The sequence below is a fragment of the Ovis canadensis genome, chromosome 9 (assembly GCF_042477335.2).
Source record: "Ovis canadensis isolate MfBH-ARS-UI-01 breed Bighorn chromosome 9, ARS-UI_OviCan_v2, whole genome shotgun sequence".
Taxonomy (NCBI): Eukaryota; Metazoa; Chordata; class Mammalia; order Artiodactyla; family Bovidae; genus Ovis; species Ovis canadensis.
The window spans coordinates 98,441,073-98,462,574 of NC_091253.1; the positions used below are offsets into that span (position 1 = coordinate 98,441,073).

The 21,502-nt window shown below is 38.4% G+C and overlaps 1 protein-coding gene across 1 annotated transcript in view; it reads right to left on the reverse strand.

Moving 5' to 3' along the window:
• CNBD1 (cyclic nucleotide binding domain containing 1) overlaps positions 1-21,502 on the reverse strand; it is a 494,192-nt gene that overhangs the window by 187,107 nt on the left and 285,583 nt on the right. The window contains exon 7 of the mRNA XM_069600350.1: positions 4,236-4,247. Coding sequence (XP_069456451.1) covers positions 4,236-4,247 — 12 coding nt within the window. The remainder of the gene's footprint in view (positions 1-4,235; positions 4,248-21,502) is intronic.

The window sequence follows — 21,502 nt, forward strand, 5'->3', positions numbered from 1 at the left end:
TCCTCCTGCCCCCAATCCCTCCCAGAATCAGGGTCTTTTCCAATGAGTCAACTCTTTGCATTAGATGGCCAAAGTACTGGAGTTTCAGCTTTAGCATCATTCCTTCCAAAGAACACCCAGGGCTGATCTCCTTCAGAATGGACTGGTTGGATCTCCTGGCAGTCCAAGGGACTCTCAAGAGTCTTTTCCAACACCACAGTTCAAAAGCGTCAGTTCTTCAATGCTCAGCTTTCTTCACAGTCCAACTCTCACATCCTTACATAACTACTGGGAAAACCATAGCCTTGATTAGATGGACCTTTGTTGGCAAAGTAATGTCTCTGCTTCTTAGTATGCTCTCTATTTTGGTCATAACTTTCCTTCCAAGGAATAAGCGTCTTTTAATTTCAGGGCTGCAATCACCATCTGCAGTGATTTTGGAGCCCCCAAAAAGAAAGTCTGACACTGTTTCCACTGTTTCCCCATCTATTTCCCATGAAGTGATGGGACCGGATGCCATGATCTTCATTTTCTGAATGTTGAGCTTTAAGCCAACTTTTTCACTCTCCTTTTCACTTTCATCAAGAGGCTTTTTAGTTCTTCTTCACTTTCTACCATAAGGGTGGTGTTATCTGCATATCTGAGGCTATTGATATTTCTCCCGGCAATCTTGATTCCAGCTTGTGCTTCTTCCAGTCCAGCGTTTCTCATGATGTTCTCTGCATATAAGTTAAATAAGAAGGGAGACAATATACAGCCTTAACGTACTCCTTTTCCTATTTGGAACCAGTCTGTTGTTCCATGTCCAGTCCTAACTGTTGCTTCCTGACCTGCATATAGGTTTATCAAGAAGCATGTCAGATGGTCTAGTATTCCCATCTCTTCCAGAATTTTCCACAGTTAATTGTGATCCACACAATCAAAGGCTTTGGCATAGTCAATAAAGCAGAAATAGATGTTTTTCTCGAACTCTCTTGCTTTTTCCAAGATCCAGCAGATGTTGGCAATTTTATCTCTGGGTCCTTTGCCTTTTCTAAAACCAGCTTGAACATCAGGGAGTTCACGGTTCACATATTGCTGAAGCCTGGCTTGGAGAATTTTGAGTATTACTTTACTAACATGTGAGATGAGTGCAATTGTGTGGTAGTTTGAGCATTCTTTAGCATTGCCTTTCTTTAGGATTGGAATGAAAACTGAACTTTTCCAGTCCTGTGGCCACTGCTGAGTTTTCCAAATTTGCTGGCATACTGAGTGCAGCACTTTCACACATCATCTTTCAGGATTTGAAATAGCTCAACTGGAATTCCATCACCTCTACTAGGTTTCTTGGTAGTGATGCTTTCTAAGGTCCACTTGAATTCACATTCCAGGATGTCTGGCTCTAGGTGAGTGATCACACCATCATGATTATCTTGGTTGTAAAGATCTTTTTTGTACAGTTCTTCTGTGTATTCTTTCCACTTCTTCTTAATATCTTCTGCTTCTGTTAGGTCCATACCATTTCTGTCCTTTATCGAGCCCATTTTTGCATGAAATGTTCCCTTGGTATCTCTAATTTTTTGAAGAGATCTCTAGTCTTTCCCATTCTGTTCTTTTCCTCTTTTTCTTTGCATTGATCACTGAGGAAGTCTTTCTTATCTCTTCTTGCTATTCTTTGGAACTCTGCATTTATCTTTCCTTTTTCCTTTGCTTTTTGCTTCTCTTCTTTTCACAGCTATTTGTAAGGCCTCCTCAGACAGCCATTTTGCTTTTTTGCCTTTCTTTTTCATGGTGATGGTCTTGATCCCTGTCTCCTGTACAATATCATGAACCTCAGTCCATAATTCATCAGGCACTCTATCTATCAGATCTAGTCCCTTAAATCTATTTCTCACTTCCACTGTTTAATCATAAGGGATTTGATTTAGGTCATACCTGAATGGTCTAGTGGTTTTCCCTACTTTCTTCAATTTAAGTCTGAATTTGGCAATAAGGAGTTCATGATCCGAGCCCCAGTCAGCTCCCAGTCTTGTTTTTGCTGAGTGTATAGAGCTTCTCCATCTTTGGCTGCAAAGAATATAATCAATCTGATTTCAGTGTTGACTGTCTGGTGATGTCCATGTGTAGAGTCTTCTCTTGTGTTGTTGGAGGAGGGTGTTTGCTATGACCAGTGCATTTTCTTGGCAAAACTCTATTAGTCTTTGTCCTGCTTCATTCCATATTCCAAGGCCAAATTTGCCTGTTACTCCAGATGTTTCTTGACTTCCTACTTTTGTATTCCAGTCACCTATAATGAAAAGGACATCTTTTTTGGGTGTTAGTTCTAAAAGGTCTTGTTGGTCTTCATAGAACCATTCAACTTCAGCTTCTTCAGTGTTACTAGTTAGGGCATCAACTTGGATTACTTTGATATTGAATGGTTTGCCCTTAGATGAATTTATTTAGTCATGAGGTTTATTCATTCACACACACACACACACAAATACTTTGTGAATTTTGACTCTATTTTCTTAGCAGCTCCTTATAAACACAGAGAATGCCTTCCCTAATTTATTCTACCCATTTATAATCTAAGCATTTCAATCTACTTTCTTTATATGTTGACTGCAAATACTACTAAGTGAGGTCGCTCAGTCGTCTCTGATCCTTTGCGACCCCATGGACTGTAGCCGACCAGGCTCCTATGTCCATGAAATTTTCCAGGCAATTGTACTGGAATGGATTGCCATTTCCTTCTCCAGGGGATCTTCCCAACCCAGGGATCGAACCCAGGTCTCCTGCATTGTAGACAGAGGCTTTACCATCTGATCCCTGTGTTGGGAAGAACCCCTGGAGAAGGAAGCGGCAATCCACTCTAGTACTATTGCCTGGAAAATCCCATGGACAGAGGAGCCTGGTAGGCTACAGTCCATGGGGTTGCAAAGGGTCAGACATAACTGAGCGACTTCACTTACTATTGTGTAATAGTTATAACAGAAAGGCACTGAGCCCTTTTTTTGTGGAAATCAGTTTCATCAATCATCTTACTTAATCTTCAGAAGAGTAGTCAGAGGAGGATATTAATAATACTATGACTACCTCTAAATCTATTTTACAAATGCAGAAATAGAGCTTTAGAAAAATTATGGAACATGTCCAAGGTCAAATGACTAGTAAACAGCAGGGTCAGGATTCAAGCCTACGATTGTCTCATATCAAACTCTGTGCTTTTGTATCATAATTTTCATTATTTCAAACTGCACTTACAATTCCCCTTATTCTTTATCTTCTTTCTCCAACTGTGCACTTTCTTCTTAATATGGATGTGTAAGACTATCCTATCCATCTGGCTATTAAACCAGTCCATCCTAAAGGAAACCAGTCTTGAATACTCATTGGAAGGACTGATGCTGAGGCTGAATTTCCAACACTCTGGTCACCTGATGCAAAAAACTGACTCATTGGAAAAGATCCTGATGCTTGGAAAGTTTGAAGACAGGAGAAGGGATTGACAGAGGATAAGATGGTTGGATGCATCACTGACTCAATGGACATGAGTTTGAGCAAGCTCCAGGAGTTGGTGATGGACAGGAGGCTTGGTGTGCTGTAGTCCATGGGGTTGCAAAGAGCTGGACGTGACTGAGCGACAGGGCTGATGCATGCTGGCAGGCATACAAGAGTCTATAGCATTGAGATATATAATTATGTTTTGTAAGTAGTGAAATGGAATTTTGGAGATTGTGATAGCTGTAACTAGATATATGCTGCTAAGTCGCTTCAGTCGTGTCCAACTCTGTGCGACCCCAGAGACGGCAGCCCACCAGGCTCCACCATCCCTGGGATTCTTCAGGCAAGAACACTGGAGTGGGTTGCCATTTCCTTCTCCAATGCATGAAAGTGAAAAGTGAAAGTGAAGTCGCTCAGTAAGTGTCCGACTCTTCATGACACCAGGGCCTACAGCCTACCAGGCTCCTCCGTCCATGGGATTTTCCAGGTAAGAGTACTGGAGTGGGTTGCCATTGCCTTCTCCAACTAGATATATAGATAACTAGAAATAGCAATACTAAATTGCAGACAGAAAGCACACATTAACTAGCAATGATAGCAATACAGAATAACCATAGCAAACAAGGACAAATGTGAGTTTCAAGATCATGGGTTAGCCAGATATCCCTGTTAGAAAACTGATTAAGCTTCCATATGGTCTAACCAATGAATAAGAAGCAAATTCCTAATAAGTTGACTACTAAACAGAGGTAGTACATGCTAGGAACCTGTCTCAATACAAATGGGAACACAGGAAGGAAGATCTGTGACATGATTTGGAGGCAAGGAAGGAGAGGATAGGGAAAAACAGAATGTCTCCGTAATGTATATAAGCTTCTCCTCCCAAGATTATAGCTTCTGAAAATGTTCCTCAAGAAGCAGAGATTCTCCAGTGGGAATGGAAATGAAAATACTTAGTTCCTGACACAATCAGTAAACTCACTGCCGCTGAAGACCAGCTGAATGCATCAGTTGAGAAATGATGCTTTCAGTAGGATTTAATTTGGTGGAAAACTTTTAGGAAGTGTTTAGGATATGGATTGACTCCAGCCTAACAGCCATGATAAAAGTTGGAAGAGAGTTACTTATCCTGCAGTATGAATCAATATTCTTAATATTTTTTTCTTAATCTGATTCAATTACATTAAGAGTAATGATGAAAATGAAAGTCGCTCAGTCATAGCCAACTCTTTGTGACCCCATGGACTATACAGTCCATGGAATTCTCCAGGCCAGAATACTGGAGTGGGTAGATTTTCCCTTCTCCAGGGATCTTCTCAACCCAGGGATCAAACCCAAGTCTCCTTCATTGCAGGAAGATTCTTTATCAGCTGAGTCACAAGGGAAGCCCAATAATAATAATACACTATTATTTATTAAACCATAGTCTATGCCAGAAATAGGATGATGAACACAATTCAAAACATATTGGATACAGTAAAAGCAATGCTCAGACGCAAGTTTATAGCAATACAAGCCTACCTAGAGAAACAAGAAAAACATCAAACAAACAAGCTAACCTTACACCTAAAGCAACTAGAAAAAGAACAACAAAACAAAGTTAGTAGAAGGAAATAAATCATAAAGATCAGACTGGTTATAAATAAAAAAATAAATGGAGACAATAGCAAAGATCAATAAAACTTAAAGCTGGTTCTTTGAGACGATAAAATTGACAAACCATTAGCCAGACCCATCAAGAAGAAAAGGGAGAGAAGAGTTTCATCAATAAAATTAGAAATGAAAAAGGAGATGTTACAATAGACAATACAGAAATATAAAGGATCATAAAAGACTATTACAAGCAACTATATGCCAATAAAATGGACAATCTATAAGAAATGGGTAAATTCTTAGAAAAGTACAACCTTCCAAGACTGAAACAGGAAGAAATGGAAAATATGAGCATATCAATCACAGGCAATGAAATCAAATCTGTGATCAAAAACCTTCCAAAAAATAAAAGCTTGAGACCAGATGGCTTCACAGGTGAATTTTAAATGTTTAGAGAAGAGGTAACACCTATACTGCTCAAACTCTTCCAGAAAATTGCAGAGGAAAGAAAACTCCCAAACTCATTCTAGGAGGCCACCATCCTCCTGATACCAAAACCAGACAAAGAAACTATACACAAAAAAAGAAAATCACAGACCATATCACTGATGAAAAAAAGATGCAAAAATCCTTAACTAAATTCTAGCAAACAGAACCCAGCAACACAAAGGAATCGAGCAAGTGGAGTTTATCCCTAGGATATAAGGGTTCTTTAATATATACAAATCAATCATTGTGTTAAACTATATTAATAAAATAAAAGATAAATATACGATCATCTCAATAGATGCAGAAAAAGCTTTTGACAAAATTCAACACCTATTTCTTCAGAAAGCAGGCACAGAAGGAACCTACCTCAACATAATAAAACCCACAGCAAACATTCTCAGTGGTGAAAACCTGGAAGCATTTCCTCCAAGATCAGGAGCAAGACAAGGGTACCCACTCATGCCACTATCATTTAATATAGTTTTGGAAGTCCTAGCCACAGAAATCACAGGAGAAAAAGAAATAAAAGGAATCCAGACTGAAAAGAAGAAATAAAACCCTCATTTGCTAATGACATGATTCTATGCACAGGAAACCCTAAAGATGCCACCAAGAAATTACTAGCCCAAATCAATAAATATAGTAAATCTGCAGGATATAAAATTAATAGACAGAAATCCCTTGCATTCCTATTCATGAACAATGAAAACTCAGAAAGAGAAATTAGTGAAACAATCCCATTCACCATTGGAGCAAAAGAATAAAATACCTAGGAATAAACCCACCTAAAGAGAGAAAAGACCTGTATGCAGAAATCTATTTGAGACTGATGAAAGAAATCAAAGATGACACAAACAGATAAAGAGGTATATCATACTCTTGGATTGGAAGAATCACTATTGTGAAAATGACTATACTACTCAAAACAATCTACAGAGTCAATGCAATCTGTATCAAAATACCAATGGTATTTTCCACCATTCAAAAAGCACTAGAACAAATGGAAACACAAAAGACCCTGAATAGCCAAACCGATCTTGAGAAAGAAGAGTGGAGCTGGAAGAATCAACCTTCCCGACCTCAGGCCATACTACAAAGAGACAGTCGTCAAGACAGTATGGTACTGGCATAAAAACAGAAATATAGACCAATGCAACAAAGTAGAGCTACATCCATTCACTATGGGCACCTTACCTTTGACAAAGGAGGCAAAAATATACAATGGTGAAAAGACAGTCTCTTCAATAAGTGGTACTGGGAAAACTACAGCTACATTCAGAAGACTAAGATCATGGCATCTGATCCCATCACTTCATGGCAAATAGATGGGGAAACAATGGAAACAGTGACAGAGTTTATTTTCTTGGGCTCCAAAATCACTGCAGATGGTGAGTGAAGCCATGAAATTAAAAGACGATTGTTCCTTGGAAGAAAAGTTTGGACCAACCTAGACAACTTATTAAAAACCAGAGACATTACTTTGCCAACAAAGGTCCATCCAGTCAAAGCTCTGGTTTTTTCATTAGGCATGTATGGATGTGAGAGTTGGACCATAAAGAAAGCTGAATGCCAAAGAATTGATGCTTTTGAACTGCCATGTTGGAGAAGACTCTTGAGAGTCTTGGACAGCAAAGAGATCTAATCAGTCCATCCTAAAGGAAATCAGTCCTGAATATTCATTGGAAGGACTAATGCTGAAGCTGAAACTCAAATGCTTTGGCCACCTGATACGAAGAATTGACTCATTTGAAAAGACCCTGATGCTGGGAAAGAATGAAGGTGGGAGAAGAAGGGTACAACAGAGGATGAGATGGTTAGATGGCATCACTGACTCATGGGCATAAGTTTGAGTAAACTCCAGGAGTTGGTGATGGACAGAAGGCCTGGCATGCTGTGGTTCATAGGGTCACAAAGAGCTGGACATGACTGAGCAACTGAACTGAACTGAACATTTAAAAGAATGAAGCTAGAACATTTCCTAACATCATACACAAAAATAAACTCAAAATGGATTATAGACTTAAATGTAAAGCCAGAAACAATAAAGCTCTTAGAGCAAAACATAGGCCAGTGCATACTTTGAAATAAATCACAGCAAGATCCTCTCTGACTCATCTACTGGAGTAGTGGAAATAAAAACAGAAATAAACAAATGAGACCCAATTAAACTTAAATGTCTTTGCACAGCAAATGAAATAATAAACAAGATTAAAAGATAACAGAATGACTCTTTGTGACCCCATGGACTGTAGCCCACCAGGCTCCTCTGTCCATGGGATTTTCCAGGCAAGAATACTGGAGTGGGTTGACATTTCCTTCTCCAGGGGATCTTCCTGACCCAGGGATTGAACCCAGGTCTCCCACACTGTAGTCAGACGCTTTGCCGTCTGAGCCACCAGGGAAGTTCCATAACAGAATAGGAGAACATAATTGCAAGTGAGACAAAGGATATAGCAGCTTATATGGTTCAATATTAATTAGAAAAACAAACAGCCCAGTCAAAAAATGGGCAGAAGACCTAAACAGACTTTTCCCCAAAGAACACGTACAGGTGGTCAACAAACACATGAAAAGATATTGAATATTACTAATTGTTAGAAAGTGAAAACTACAATGATGTATCAACTCGCACCAGTCAGAATGGCCATCATCAAAAAATCTACAAACAATAAATGCTGGAGAGAGTGTGAAGAAAAAGAAACTCTGCTACACTATTGGTGGAAATGTAAATTGATATAGCTATCATGGAGAAGAGTATGCAGATTCCTTAAAAAACTAGGAATAGATACCATATGATCAGCAATCCCACTACTAGGCATATACTCTAAAAAAAAAAAAAACACAATTCTAAAAGACACATGTACCCCAATGTTCATGCAGCACTATTTACAATAGCTAGGACATAGAAGCAAACTCGATGACTACTGACAGATGAATGGATAAAGATGTATGGTAATATATATATTGCTCAAGCATGAAAAGGAACAAATCTGAGTCTGTTATAGTGAGTTGCATGAACCTAGAGCCTGTTAAACCCAGTTAAGTAAGTCAGAAACAGAAAAACAAATATTGTGCATTAATACATAAACACAGAATCTAGAAAAATGGTATCAATGAACCTATTTGCAAGGAGAGGGTAGAGATGCATATGGAGAGAATGGGCTCGTGGATTCAGTGGGGGGAGGAGAGGGTGAGACAAATGGAAAAAGTAGTGTAGACATATAAACACTATCAAGGGTACAGTAGAGAGCTGGTGGGAAGTTGCTACATAACACAGGGAGCCCAGCCTGGCCCTCTGTGATGACCTAGAGGGGTGGGTGAGGGGAGAGGAAGGAGGCTTAAGAGGGAAGAGATACATGGAAAACTATGGCTGATTCCAATTGTTCTACAGCAGAAACCCACACAACACTGTAAGGCAATCTTCCTCCAATTAAAAAATAAATTTAAACAAAAATAAAGGTTTTAACTTTTAGTTAAATTATATTGCTCAAAGGAAACCTATTTTCTCCATTTTAGGATGTTACCAAGTCACATAACAAAATACTCACTAAGCGTCACCACCTACAACCAGGCAAGAAAACATGAGGGGTTCATGCAAAGTTCTCATTGTAAAAGGAAAGGTCTCCAAATACCAATAATTACTTAATCATCTCACTTTCAGGGGAATTTTCTTCTCCCTGTCATATTTCTAGTCAGCTCCGTTGCTGGGCTATATAGTGACTACTTTCCTTTTTCTCAAGTGAGAAATTTACTTAAGATTTGCTCCTTGAGTTCAGCTCTTTCTTTTCAATACTATTTTCCTAAAGATTTTATCTATCTTATGGATTTAATATCACATTTCTATGTAGACATTTTCAAAACTTTTTTATCTCTAACCATTTCAAGATTATATTGTATACTCAACACAGCACTTAAAAATATTTACATAATAACTGCTTAATAAAACTAGTTGATTTAACTGAATTTTTAGCATGCATAAACACACATACAATGAAAAAACTTTTTTACTCTGAGAAACTATCTTGTTGAAACTAATTTTCTGTGTGGCAAAATCCACAAGTAATATAGATATATTTTAATATCCCAGTTTTTGTCAAATTGGGGAGCTTCAAGAAAATTAATAAATAATTTTATATGTAAGATTTCATGTGGAAATATATATAATCTATTTCATTCTATGTGTTATATGTATTTTTATGTGTACACACATCCTATTATATTCATATAGATATATTCTATTATATATTAAGCTATAATATCTCACAGGATATATCATTACATAAGATGTGTTATACCTAAAACACATATAATATTAAGTGCAATATTTTCAATTATTCTAAGATGTTAAACTTGTATTTATAGAAATTTAAGTGATATAAAGTAGATTATATATGCACACATAATAAAGATTGAATGGATATTTATGTAACAGAGTGCTCTGGGTAGTTTCCCTACAGTGAAAGTGACTTCCTGTTGCTTCAGAATATTAGAAATCAAAATGTGTAGAACTTGCATAGAGATTTATCAATCGTAAAATTGATTTTGTGAACTTTAGCTCATTTTCTGCCTTGAGAGACTGTAAACTGAGATCACAGTACTGATGGAAAAGACAGAGAGGTCTGTGTAGTGAGAGCTGTCAGAGTCCTGCAGTCATCTCCGATCCTCCTCCTTCCCTTTGCCCAAAGCTCAAAGTGAGGACTGAAAGAAGCTCTTTCTGCCCCTTTCCTGTCTGCCTGCTTCTGTTCCTCTCTGGCCTTAAAAGAACTTCATTATAGGAATGAGATCACTAGATAATTTAACCTAACTCCTAACTTATTCTCCATTGAATACACACAGTGCCTTGCTAACCTGTTGATTCTTTTCCCAGATTGAAAGAAATAAGAATGAAGGATTAAGTAGTAAGAAAATGACTAGCTCTCTACTCCCAGTAGCCTCATTAGCAATCCTGCAGGCAGATCACGTGGGCAAGATAGCATCTGAAGAAAGATCAGCAGGAGTCAGCCAGTCTGCATGCAAGGGGAAATGACATGGAACCCAACCTCCTGCCTGGATGATTCACTGAGACTCCAAAAGCAGTCATAGCCAAGCAGACTCTTCCGAGTTGATCTGGAGCACAAATCCACCTTCTCCCCAGGTTGCTAGAACTCTGAGAAAGCAATTTCTCCTTTCTCTGAGAAAGCAACCGTTCACCTACCTTGTGCGTATTGACTGGTTGATCAGTGGGCAGCCAAACTTGAGTTCAGTCACAAGAAGACAGGAGGCTGATGGGCTAAGTGTGTGGCTCTCCCTCTCCCATCAGCTAGGTGGACTCACCAGAGTTAAAGAGTGTGGAACTCTCTGCAAAGGGAGCAAACCTGGGGATCTGCCTGAAGTGGCGAGTTGATTCAAAAGACTTCTGTGATCTCCACTGCATGAAGCCAGGGACAAAAGTTGTATTAAATAACTCACCGTACAAGACAGTGGGCTTCCCAGATGGCTCAAGTGGTAAAGAATCTGCCTGTCAATGCAGGAAACACAGAGACACGGGTCAACCAAATAAAAACCCACTCCAGTATTCTTGCCTCAAAAATACCATGGGACAGAGGAGCCTGGCAAGTTACAGTTCATTGGGTCACAAAGAATCAGACAAAACTGAGCATGCGTTCACAAGACGTTACCTTTCAAGGCAGTTACAGAAGGAAGGACATGCAAAAGATTGTGTTTAGACACCAAATCACTGACGGTGACCATAAATCCACCTCTGATACTCATTCTCCCTTCCTTCCCGATCCTCTGAGAGGAGCAGAAAAAGCAGTTAGTGAATAGAAGAGGATGCAGAGTAAGAAAGGGGGAATAAACTATCGTGAACTCCTTCCCCCACTGCAGAAGTATAGCTTGATAAGATGCAAGTTGTGTTGTCAAGCGTGAGAGTTTGAAATTTCGATATGAAGACAAGACTGCAAATTTTCATATCTAAAAATGAGGCTACTTGTTAATAACTAGGAATCCGACTGAGATTTCCTCCAGAGAGCATGGAAAAATACTACTACACAGATTGTTTTAAAGCTTTGTTATTAAAAATATTAAAGCTCTTTTGTAATTTCACCCTACTACTACTACTACTGCTAAGTCGCTTCAGTCGGATCCGACTCTGTGCAACCCCATAGACGGCTGCCCACCAGGCGCCGCCTACTCAGTCCAAATTGTTCAATATACATTTATCAAAGGATTTTCATTCCACATGTCTTCAAATGTTTATTGTTCAAAGAAAAGCTCTACTAATAAACTATAAAGTTATTTTTAGTAATAAAGAGCTTCCATTTAAAATTTTCTTGTATAATGTCGCTAAATGTTATCGTGTTAAAAATACATCTTAATAAAAATACCAGTGTAATCAAATATATATCAATTTTAGGGGCATATAAAGTATAAAATACAAAATAAGGTATAAAATGCAAAGTGTGTATGTGTATGTTTGTGTTAAAATACACCATATCATACCTGAGTTGACTCTAAGGAAACTTGATTTTCTTTATGATTGTTCTTTGAAAAATTGTGAAACTAATTAAAAACAAACTAAAGATTTTAAAATTACTTAGGATCCTTACTGATGATCTTGTAAATGAATGTTTTTTTTCTCTCTTTTCCTTACATGTGATGTGCTTACTCGCTCAGTCATGTCCGACTCTTTGCAACCCTGTGGACTGTAGCCCTCTCCAGGATCTTCTGTCTATGGGAATTCTCCAGGCAAGAATACTGGATGGGTAGTCTTTCCCTTCTCCAGGGGATTATCCAAACCCAGGGATTGGACCCCAGGTCTCCCATGCTGCAGGCAGATTCTTTACTGTCTGAGCCACCACAAAACAAATTTGCCTTACTATATAAATCAATATCAAGAAAAACAAAACCAAAAATTGTTATTTGTACTTTACCATTTCTTTTAGTCAAATTTAGATCTGTAACAGGGAATAAGTGTAATATGTTTTCATCTCATAAAAAATGTATTTGATTCTTTGACTGAATGCTTTTCACTTTATGCTCATTATATTCAGATAATGCCCACTTGTTTACAAAATTTTAAGTTAAAGAGTTAAGATAGTATTACTTCTCTTTTTTTATGTGATTCTCTGATCAGTTCAGTTCAGCTCAGTCGCTCAGTCGTATCCAACTCTTTGTGACCCCATGAACTGCAGCACACCAGGCCTCCCTGTCCATCACCAACTCCCGGAGTTCACTCAGACTCATGTCCATCAAGTCAGCGATGCCATCCAGCCATCTCATCCTCGGTCGTCCCCTTCTCCTCCTGCCCCCAATCCCTCCCAGCATCAGAGTCTTTTCCAATGAGTCAACTCTTCGCATGAGGTGGCCAAAGTACTGGAGCTTCAGCTTCAGCATCATTCCTTCCAAAGAAATCCCAGGCTTGATCTCCTTCAGAATGGACTGGTTAGATCTCCTTGCAGTCCAAGGGACTCTCAAGAGTCTTCTCCAACACCACATTTCAAAAGCATCAATTCTTTGGCGCTCAGCTTTCTTCACAGTCCAACTCTCACATCCACACACAACCACTGGAAAAACCATAGCCTTGACTAGACAGACCTTTGTTGGCAAAGTAATGTCTCTGCTTTTCAATATGCTATCTAGGTTGGTCATAACTTTCCTTCCAAGGAGTAAACGTCTTTTAATTTCATGGCTGCAGTCACCATCTGCAGTGATTTTTGAGCCCCCAAAAATAAAGTCTGACACTGTTTCCACTGTTTCCCCATCTATTTCCCATGAGGTGATGGGACCGGATGCCATGATCTTCGTTTTCTGAATGTTGACCTTTAAGCCAACTTTTTCACTCTCCACTTTCACTTTCTTTGAAAGGCTTTTCTCTGATACAACACAATAAAAAAAGCAAATAGTGGTAAAGAAGCCAAATAGATGGAGGAAAAATAAAACATAACGCTTTGTGCAAAACAACAAAACTCACAAACATAAATAATATTTAATGCTTATTTTTAAATAAATACACAGAAAAGCAAGTCAATAATATTAGACAAAGAATAGCATGTTTTAAAATGTAACTCACATTTTCTATAGGAAACAGGGTCAATAAGGATACTTTATATTTTTAGCAATCCAAATTAAATTATAGGCAATAGTCACATACTTTTTCTTCAGCAGACTTAAGAACAAAATCGATAGAGTTACTGACATGCAATAGAATTGTCTGGTTTTATCTATATTATTTTTTCAAAATATTCTATAAGTACTAGAAAAAAGAATGATTTAGAGTTATTAACTGGTTGCCAGCCAGCTTGCAATAAAAAGCCATTACTTTAGTAGTGGTAGTTCCTGGCCTGCTGTGGCAGTACAATTGATAAAACTTTTAATGGTGTTGAACAGGGCAAGGGTATTGTCAGAAGACAATGCTCAGGAAGCTACAGTATCTTAGACTTTTGAGATGTTGGGGATGAGTATTAAGAACCATAGAAAAGAATAACTGAGTCATGTTTCTGTACAGCAGTAATTAACACAATGTTGAAATTCAACTATACTTTAATTAAAAATAAATTTTCAAAAAGAGTAACTGTTTTGGGGGAAATAAATACAATGAATAAAGGAAATAATATTTTAGGAAAATTCATCATCAGCTTAAATTGATATAACCAAAGAACTCCATGGTAGCATATAAGGAAAACTTATTCTTCTATAGTTGGAAAACAGAAAAAGGTAAGAATTTGACTTAATATTTTATTATAAGGATACGATAGCTCCAAATAACCTTGCATATACAACCCCAGCAAGTACTCTGTTGAACTCTGAAACTCAGGGTAGAGACTTTAAAACCTGGTACATTAAGTAGCATAATTGCCATCTTTACAGTGAGAAAATATAGAGAATGCAATGAAAAAATTGAGTTTGGGGGCTTCCCTCATGGCTCAGTGGCAAAGAGTCCCCCTGCCAATGCAGGGAACACCGGTTCAATCCCTGATCCAGGGGCATCCCCCATGCTGTGGAGCAACGAAGCCTGTGCCCCACAACTATGGAGCCTGTGCTCTAGAGCCTGCGGTCCGCAACTACTGAGTCCACATGCTGCAACTACTGAAGCCCACATGCCCTAGAGCCCTTTGCTTCTCAACAAGAAAAACCACTGCAATGAGAAGCCCATACTCTGCTACTGGAGAGTGGCCTCTGCTCTCTGCAACTAGAGGCAAAGTCCATGTATGTAGCAACAAAGACTCAGAATGGGAAAAAAAATAAAATAAAAAATAAAGAAACTGAGCTTGGCCCAGGTCTGGTTCACAGTGGTGCCACTGGATTCATAGAACCAGCACACAACAGCTTCCATGGACTTTAAATATGTAATTTGAATGGATACTTGATATTGACCCCATATTGATTTCTTGGTCTTTGTGCTAAGAGCTATCAGTAAGGAAGATCAAGTAGAAATCTGAAATTCCCTCTCCCTACTATCTTCCACCTTAGCCAAGACAGTAAACCAAAACAATATCATAGACATCAGCAAGAAGGAAGCCTGGGAATTCCCACCCAGCCCTCATTCCCCCACAGAAGTAGCAATTTAACAGCAACCCACCAATAAAAACCTAAAAATATTTAGTAGAAGGCAAGGATGCCCACTTTTTCCACTTCTCTTCAACATAGTACTAGCATTCTAGGCAGAGAAATGGTGCAAAGAGAAAGAGAAGAAGAAAAGAAAAAACAAAAGGAGAGAAAGAAAGAAAAGATATCAAAATCAGGAAGGAAGAAATAAAATAACTTGCTTGTACATGACATGATGTTATATGTACAAAGCCTGAAAAACTCCACCAAAATTTGTTATAAATAATAAATAAATCCAGTAAAGTTGCAGAATACAAAAGTAACATACAAAATCAGTGTCTTTTCTATACATAATAACAAATTATACAAAAAATTGAGAAAGCATTTACAAGAAGAAAAATAATAAAATACTTAGGAATAAACTTAAAGATATGTACTAAAAATTATAAAACAGTAATGACATTAAAGAAAGCACAAATAAATGGAGACTTTTTTTGTTCACAAATAGGAAAAATTAACATAGTTAAAATGTACATATTATCAACTCCAATTCAACAGCATATTAAAAGAATTATACACTATGACCAAGTGGAATTTATCCCTGGGAAGCAAGGATAGTTCAATATATGCAATCAATAAATGTGATGCACCGCATTCTCAGAATGAAAGATAAAGATCATATGATCACCTCAATATATACAGAAAAAAATCTGACAAAATATACCAGTCTTTCTTTTCAACAAATTGAGTATAGAAGGAACATGCCTCATCATAATAAAGGCTGTTATGACAAAGCCATCGCTACCATCCTACTCAATGGTGAAAGATTGAAAGCTTTTTTTCTGAGATCAGGAAAAAGACAAGGATACTTCTCTCATCACTATTATTCCATATGATACTGAAATCCTAGTTAGACCAATTAGTTAAAACAAAGAAGTAAAAGGCATCCAAATCATAAAGGACACAGTAAATTGTTTTATTATTTTTAGGTGAAATTATCTTATATGCAGAAAAAGTTTTTAAAAAGCTGTTGGAACTAATTTAAAAATTCAATAAAGCTTCAGGATATAAAATCAATGTACAGAAATCAGTGGCATTTCTATATACTAATAGAACACCTGAAAAACAAATAAACTATCCCACTCACAATAATATCAAAAACATAAAATAATTAAAAATTTATATAGCCAAGGAACTGAAAGATCTGTACAATGAAAACTTCAGAACTTTTATGATGAAAATTGAAGAAGATACAAAGGGAAAGATATCCCATGTTCATGGACTGGAGCAGTTAATATTATAAATATATCTATACTATACAAAGTCATATATAGAATCGATGTGACCCTTATCAAAACTCCAGTGGTATTGTTCACAGAAATAAAGAAATTCTAAAATTTGAACTGAACAGAAACTTTGTATGGGACCACGAAAGACTGAATTACCAAAACAATTCTGAGACAAAAGAACAAAGGTAGAGGCCTTACAGGATCTAATTTTAAGCTTTACTACAAGGATATAGTAATTTAAACACTATGGCATCAGCATAAAAAGAGAGACATACCAATGGAGCAGAAAAGAGAGCTCAGAAATAAATGCCGTCACATATAGTCAACATATATTTCACAAGGACTTCAGGAAAATTCAACAGGGAAAGAATAGTCTCTTCTATAAATAGTGCTTGAAAAACCAGATAACCACATACTGAAACCGAACTCATATCTTAGAGCACACTACAAAAATTACCTTGAAATGGATTAAAGACTTAAACACAAGATCTTCTATTGCAAAACTCCTAGAAAAATAGGCAGGAAAGAAGCTCCTTGAAACTGGTCTTGGTAATGATTTTTTGGACACAATACCAAAAGTACAAATAAAGGTAAAAATCAACCATCAGAATTATGTTAAGCTTAAAAGCTTCAGAGAAGGCAATGGCACCCCACTCCAGTACTCTTGCCTGGAAAATCCCATGGATGGAGGAGCCTGGTAGGCTGCAGTTCATGGGGTCACTAAGGATCGGACATGACTGAGTGACTTCCCTTTCACTTTCATGCATTGGAGAAGGAAATGGCAACCCACTCCAGTGTTCTTGCCTGAAGAATCCCAGGGATGGGGGAGCCTGGTGGGCTTCCATCTATGGGGTCGCACAGAGTCGGACACGACTGAAGCAACTTAGCAGCAGCAGCAGCACAGCAAAATAAAAATAAACAAATGAAAATGTAGCCTATATAACAGGAGAAAAATTTTCAACCATATATCAGATAAGGGGTTACTATCCAAAATATATAAGGAACTCACACAATTCAATAGCAAAGAAACAAATAACACAATGTTTTAAATCTGAAAACAACCTAAATAGATATTTCTTAAAATAATACATTAAAATGACCAAGTGCTTGAAAAGATGTTCAACATCACTAACCATCAAGGAAATGAAACTAAAACCATAATGAGATATCACCTCACATCTGTTAGAATGGCTGTTATCAAAAAGAAAAGATGTGGTGAAAATTGAATCCTTGTATACTGTTGGTGGACATGTAAATTGGTAGAGCCTTTAAGAAACAGTATGGGAGCTTCCCTGGAAAAGGAAATGGCAACCCGCTCCAGTATTCTTGCCTGGAGAATCCCACGACAGAGGAGCCTGGCAGGCCATGGTCCACAGGGTTGCAAAGAGTAGGACAAGACTGAAGTGACTAAACACGCACGCATGCATGGATCATCCCTCAAAAAATTGAAACAGAACTACCATACAATCCAGGAATCTCATTTCTGTGCTGTCTTCTAAAAAAACAGGAAAACAGGATATTGAAGAGACAGCTGCATTTCCTTGTTTATTGAATTATTATTCACAATAGCTAAAATATGGAAACAATCTGTTTATCCATGGATGAACGGAGGTGGAAAATACCATGTATACACAAACAATGGGATTTTATTAAGTTTGAAAGGGAAGGAAATTCTGACATTTGCGACAACACAAATGAACCTGAAAGACATTATGCTAAGCGGAAGAGATCAAATTGCCAACATCCGCTGGATCATCAAAAAGACAAGAGAGTTTCAGAAAAACATTTATTTCTGCTTTATTGACTATGCCAAAGCCTTTGACTGTGTGGATCACAATAAACTGTGGAAAATTCTGAAAGAGATGGGAATACCAGACCACTTGACCTGCCTCTTAAGAAACCTGTATGCAGGTGAGGAAGCAACAGTTAGAACTGGACATGGAACAACAGACTGGTTCCAAATAGGAAAAGGAGTACATCGAGGCTGTATATTGTCACCCTGCTTATTTAACTTCTATGCAGAGTACATCATGAAAAACAGCATGCTGGAAGAAGCACAAGCTGGAATCAAGATAGCCGAGAGAAATACCAATAACCTCAGATATGCAGATGACACCACCCTTATGGCAGAAAGTGAAAACGAACTAAAAAGCCTCTTGATGAAAGTGAAAGAGGAGAGTGAAAAAGTTGGCCTAAAGCTCAACATTCAGAAAACGAAGATCATGGCATCTGGTCCCATCACTTCATGGGAAATAGATGGGGAAATGGTGGAAATAGTGTTAGACTTTATTTTGGGGGGCTCCAAAATCACTGCAGATGGTGACTGCAGCCATGAAATTAAAAAACACTTACTCCTTGGAAGGAAAGTATGACCAAACTAGATAGCATATTAAAAAACAGAGATATTAATTTTCCAAGAAAGGTCTATCTAGTCAAGGCTATGGCTTTTCCAGTGGTCATGTATGGATGTGAAAGTTGGACTGTGAAGAAAGCTGAGCACTGAAGGACTGATGCTTTTGAACTGTGGTGTTGGAGAAGACTCTTGAGAGTCCCTTGGACACCAAGGAGATCCAACCAGTCCATCCTAGAGGAGATCAGTCCTGGGTGTTCATTGGAAGGACTGACGCTGAGACTGAAACTCCAATACTTTGGCCACCTGATGTGAAGAGTTGACTAACTGGAAAAGACCCTGATGCTGGGAGGGATTGGGGGCAGGAGGAGAGTAGAAGGGGACAACAGAGGATGAGATGGCTGGATGGCATCACCAACTTGATGCACATGAGTTTGGGTGAACTCCAGGAGTTGGTGATAGGCATGGAGGCCTGGCGTGCTGCAATTCATGGGGTCGCAAAGAGTCGGACATGACTGAGGGACTGAACTGAACTGAACTGAACTGAACTGAAGTAAAATAAGCCAAACAAAGACAGATAGGATCTCACATATATATTTTATCTAAAATAATCAAACTCATAGAAGACAGTAGAATGTTGGTGACAAGGTATAAAGTGAAAGTAAAAGTTGCTTAATCATGTCCGACTCTTTGCTATCCCATGGAGTATACAGTCCATGGAATTCTTCAGGCCAGAACACTGGAGTGAGTAGCCTTTTCCTTCTCCAGGAGATCTTCCCAACCCAGGGATCAAACCCAAGTCTCCTGCATTGCAGGCAGATTCTTTACTAGCTGAGCTACAAGGGAAGCCACAAGGTATAAGGGCTAGGGAAAATGGACAGATATTGATCAAAGGGTACAAAGTTTGCTGTATGCAAGATGAGTAACTCTTAAAAGATCTAGTATACAACACAGTAATATAATTATGTGTGGATGTGAGAGTTGGACTGTGAAGAAAGCTGAGCACCGAAGAATTGATGCTTTTGAACTGTGGTGTTGGAAAAGACTCTTGAGAGTCCTTTGGACTATAAGGAGGTCCAACCAGTCCATTCTAAAGGAGATCAGTCCTGGGTGTTCACTGGAAGGACTGATGCTAAAGCTGAAACTCCAATACTTTGGCCACCTGATGCGAAGAGTTGACTCACTGGAAAATACCCTGGTGCTGGGAGGGATTGGGGGCATGAGGAGAATGGGATGCCAGAGGATGAGATAGCTGGATGGCATCACTGACTCGATGGACATGAGTTTGAGTGAACTCCAGGAGATGGTGGTGGACGGGGGGCCTGGCATGCTGCAATTCATGGGGTCGCAAAGAGTCAGACATGACTGAGCAACTGAACTGAACTGATCTGAACTGAATATAATCAACAATACGAATCTGCCTGCCAGTGCAGGAGACGCAGGATATGCAGGTTAGATTCCTGTCAGGAACATCCCTGGAATAGGAAATGGCAACCCACTCCAGTATTCTTGCTGGGAAAACTCCATGGCCAGAGGAGCTGGTTGGGCTGAAATCAATGGAGTCACAACGAGTAAGAGATAACTGAGCAAATGAGCACATATGCACACACACACACACACACACACACACACAATAGTGTATGCTTGAACTTTACTAGGAGGATAGATAGTGTGTTCTCATTACAAACACACAAATATTTAACTATATAAGATGATGGATATGTTAATTAGCTTGATTGTGCTGATCACAATACATATATCAAAATATCAAGATACACACCCTAAACATACACAAATTTTCTTGTCAAATTATACATCAGCTGGAACAAAAAAATTATACAAAGCTGGAACAAAAACACTACCACATTTATGTAAGAATGACACCTATTACTGCTGCCCTCAAAGACCTAATTCAGGATTCAGAGTTGGTAGTCCCATCTTATTTCATTAAATTCTTGAGTTTTTCCCTCAACAAGCAAACAACTTGATCCTAGAAGATTGGAGTGGATTACTATAAAGTTTACAAAGAAATGGCCCTAATTATAGCTGCTCTGAAAAATGTGGTATTCTTTTTTTCTAAAGCAGATTGAAAAAGTATTAGGTCTGCACAGAAGAACTGTACACAAAAGGTCTTAATGATCTGGGTAACCACAATGGTGTAAGCACTCACCAAGAGCCAGACATCTTAGAGTGTGAAGTCTAGTCGACCTTAGGAAGCATTCCTACTAAAAAAGACAGTGGAGGTGATGGAATTCCAGCTAAGCTATTTCTAATTGTAAAAGAAAATGCTGTTAAAATGCTTCACTTAATACACCAGGAAATTTGGAAAACTCAGCAGTGACCACATAACTGGAAGAGGTCAGCTTTCATGTACATCCCAAAGAAGGGCAATGCCAAAGAATGTTCAAATTACCACACAATTATGCTCCTTTCACAAACTACCAAGGTAATGCTCAAAATCCTTTAAGTTAGGCTTCAGCGGTGCATGAACAGAGAACATCCAGATGTACAAGCTGGATTTAGAAAAGGAAGAGGAACCAGAAATCAAATTGCCAATATCCACTAGATCATAGAAAAAGCAGGGGAATTCCAGGAAAATATTTACCTCTGCTTTGTTGACTACACTAAAGGCATTGACTGTGGATCACAAGAAACTCCAGGAAATTCTTAGAGAGATGGTAATACCAGACCACCTTACCTGTCTCCTGAGAAACCTGTATGCAGGTCAAGAAGCAACAGTTAGAACTGGATATGGAAAAATGGAATGGATCAAAATTGGGAAGGAGTATGCCAGGGCTGTATATTATCATTC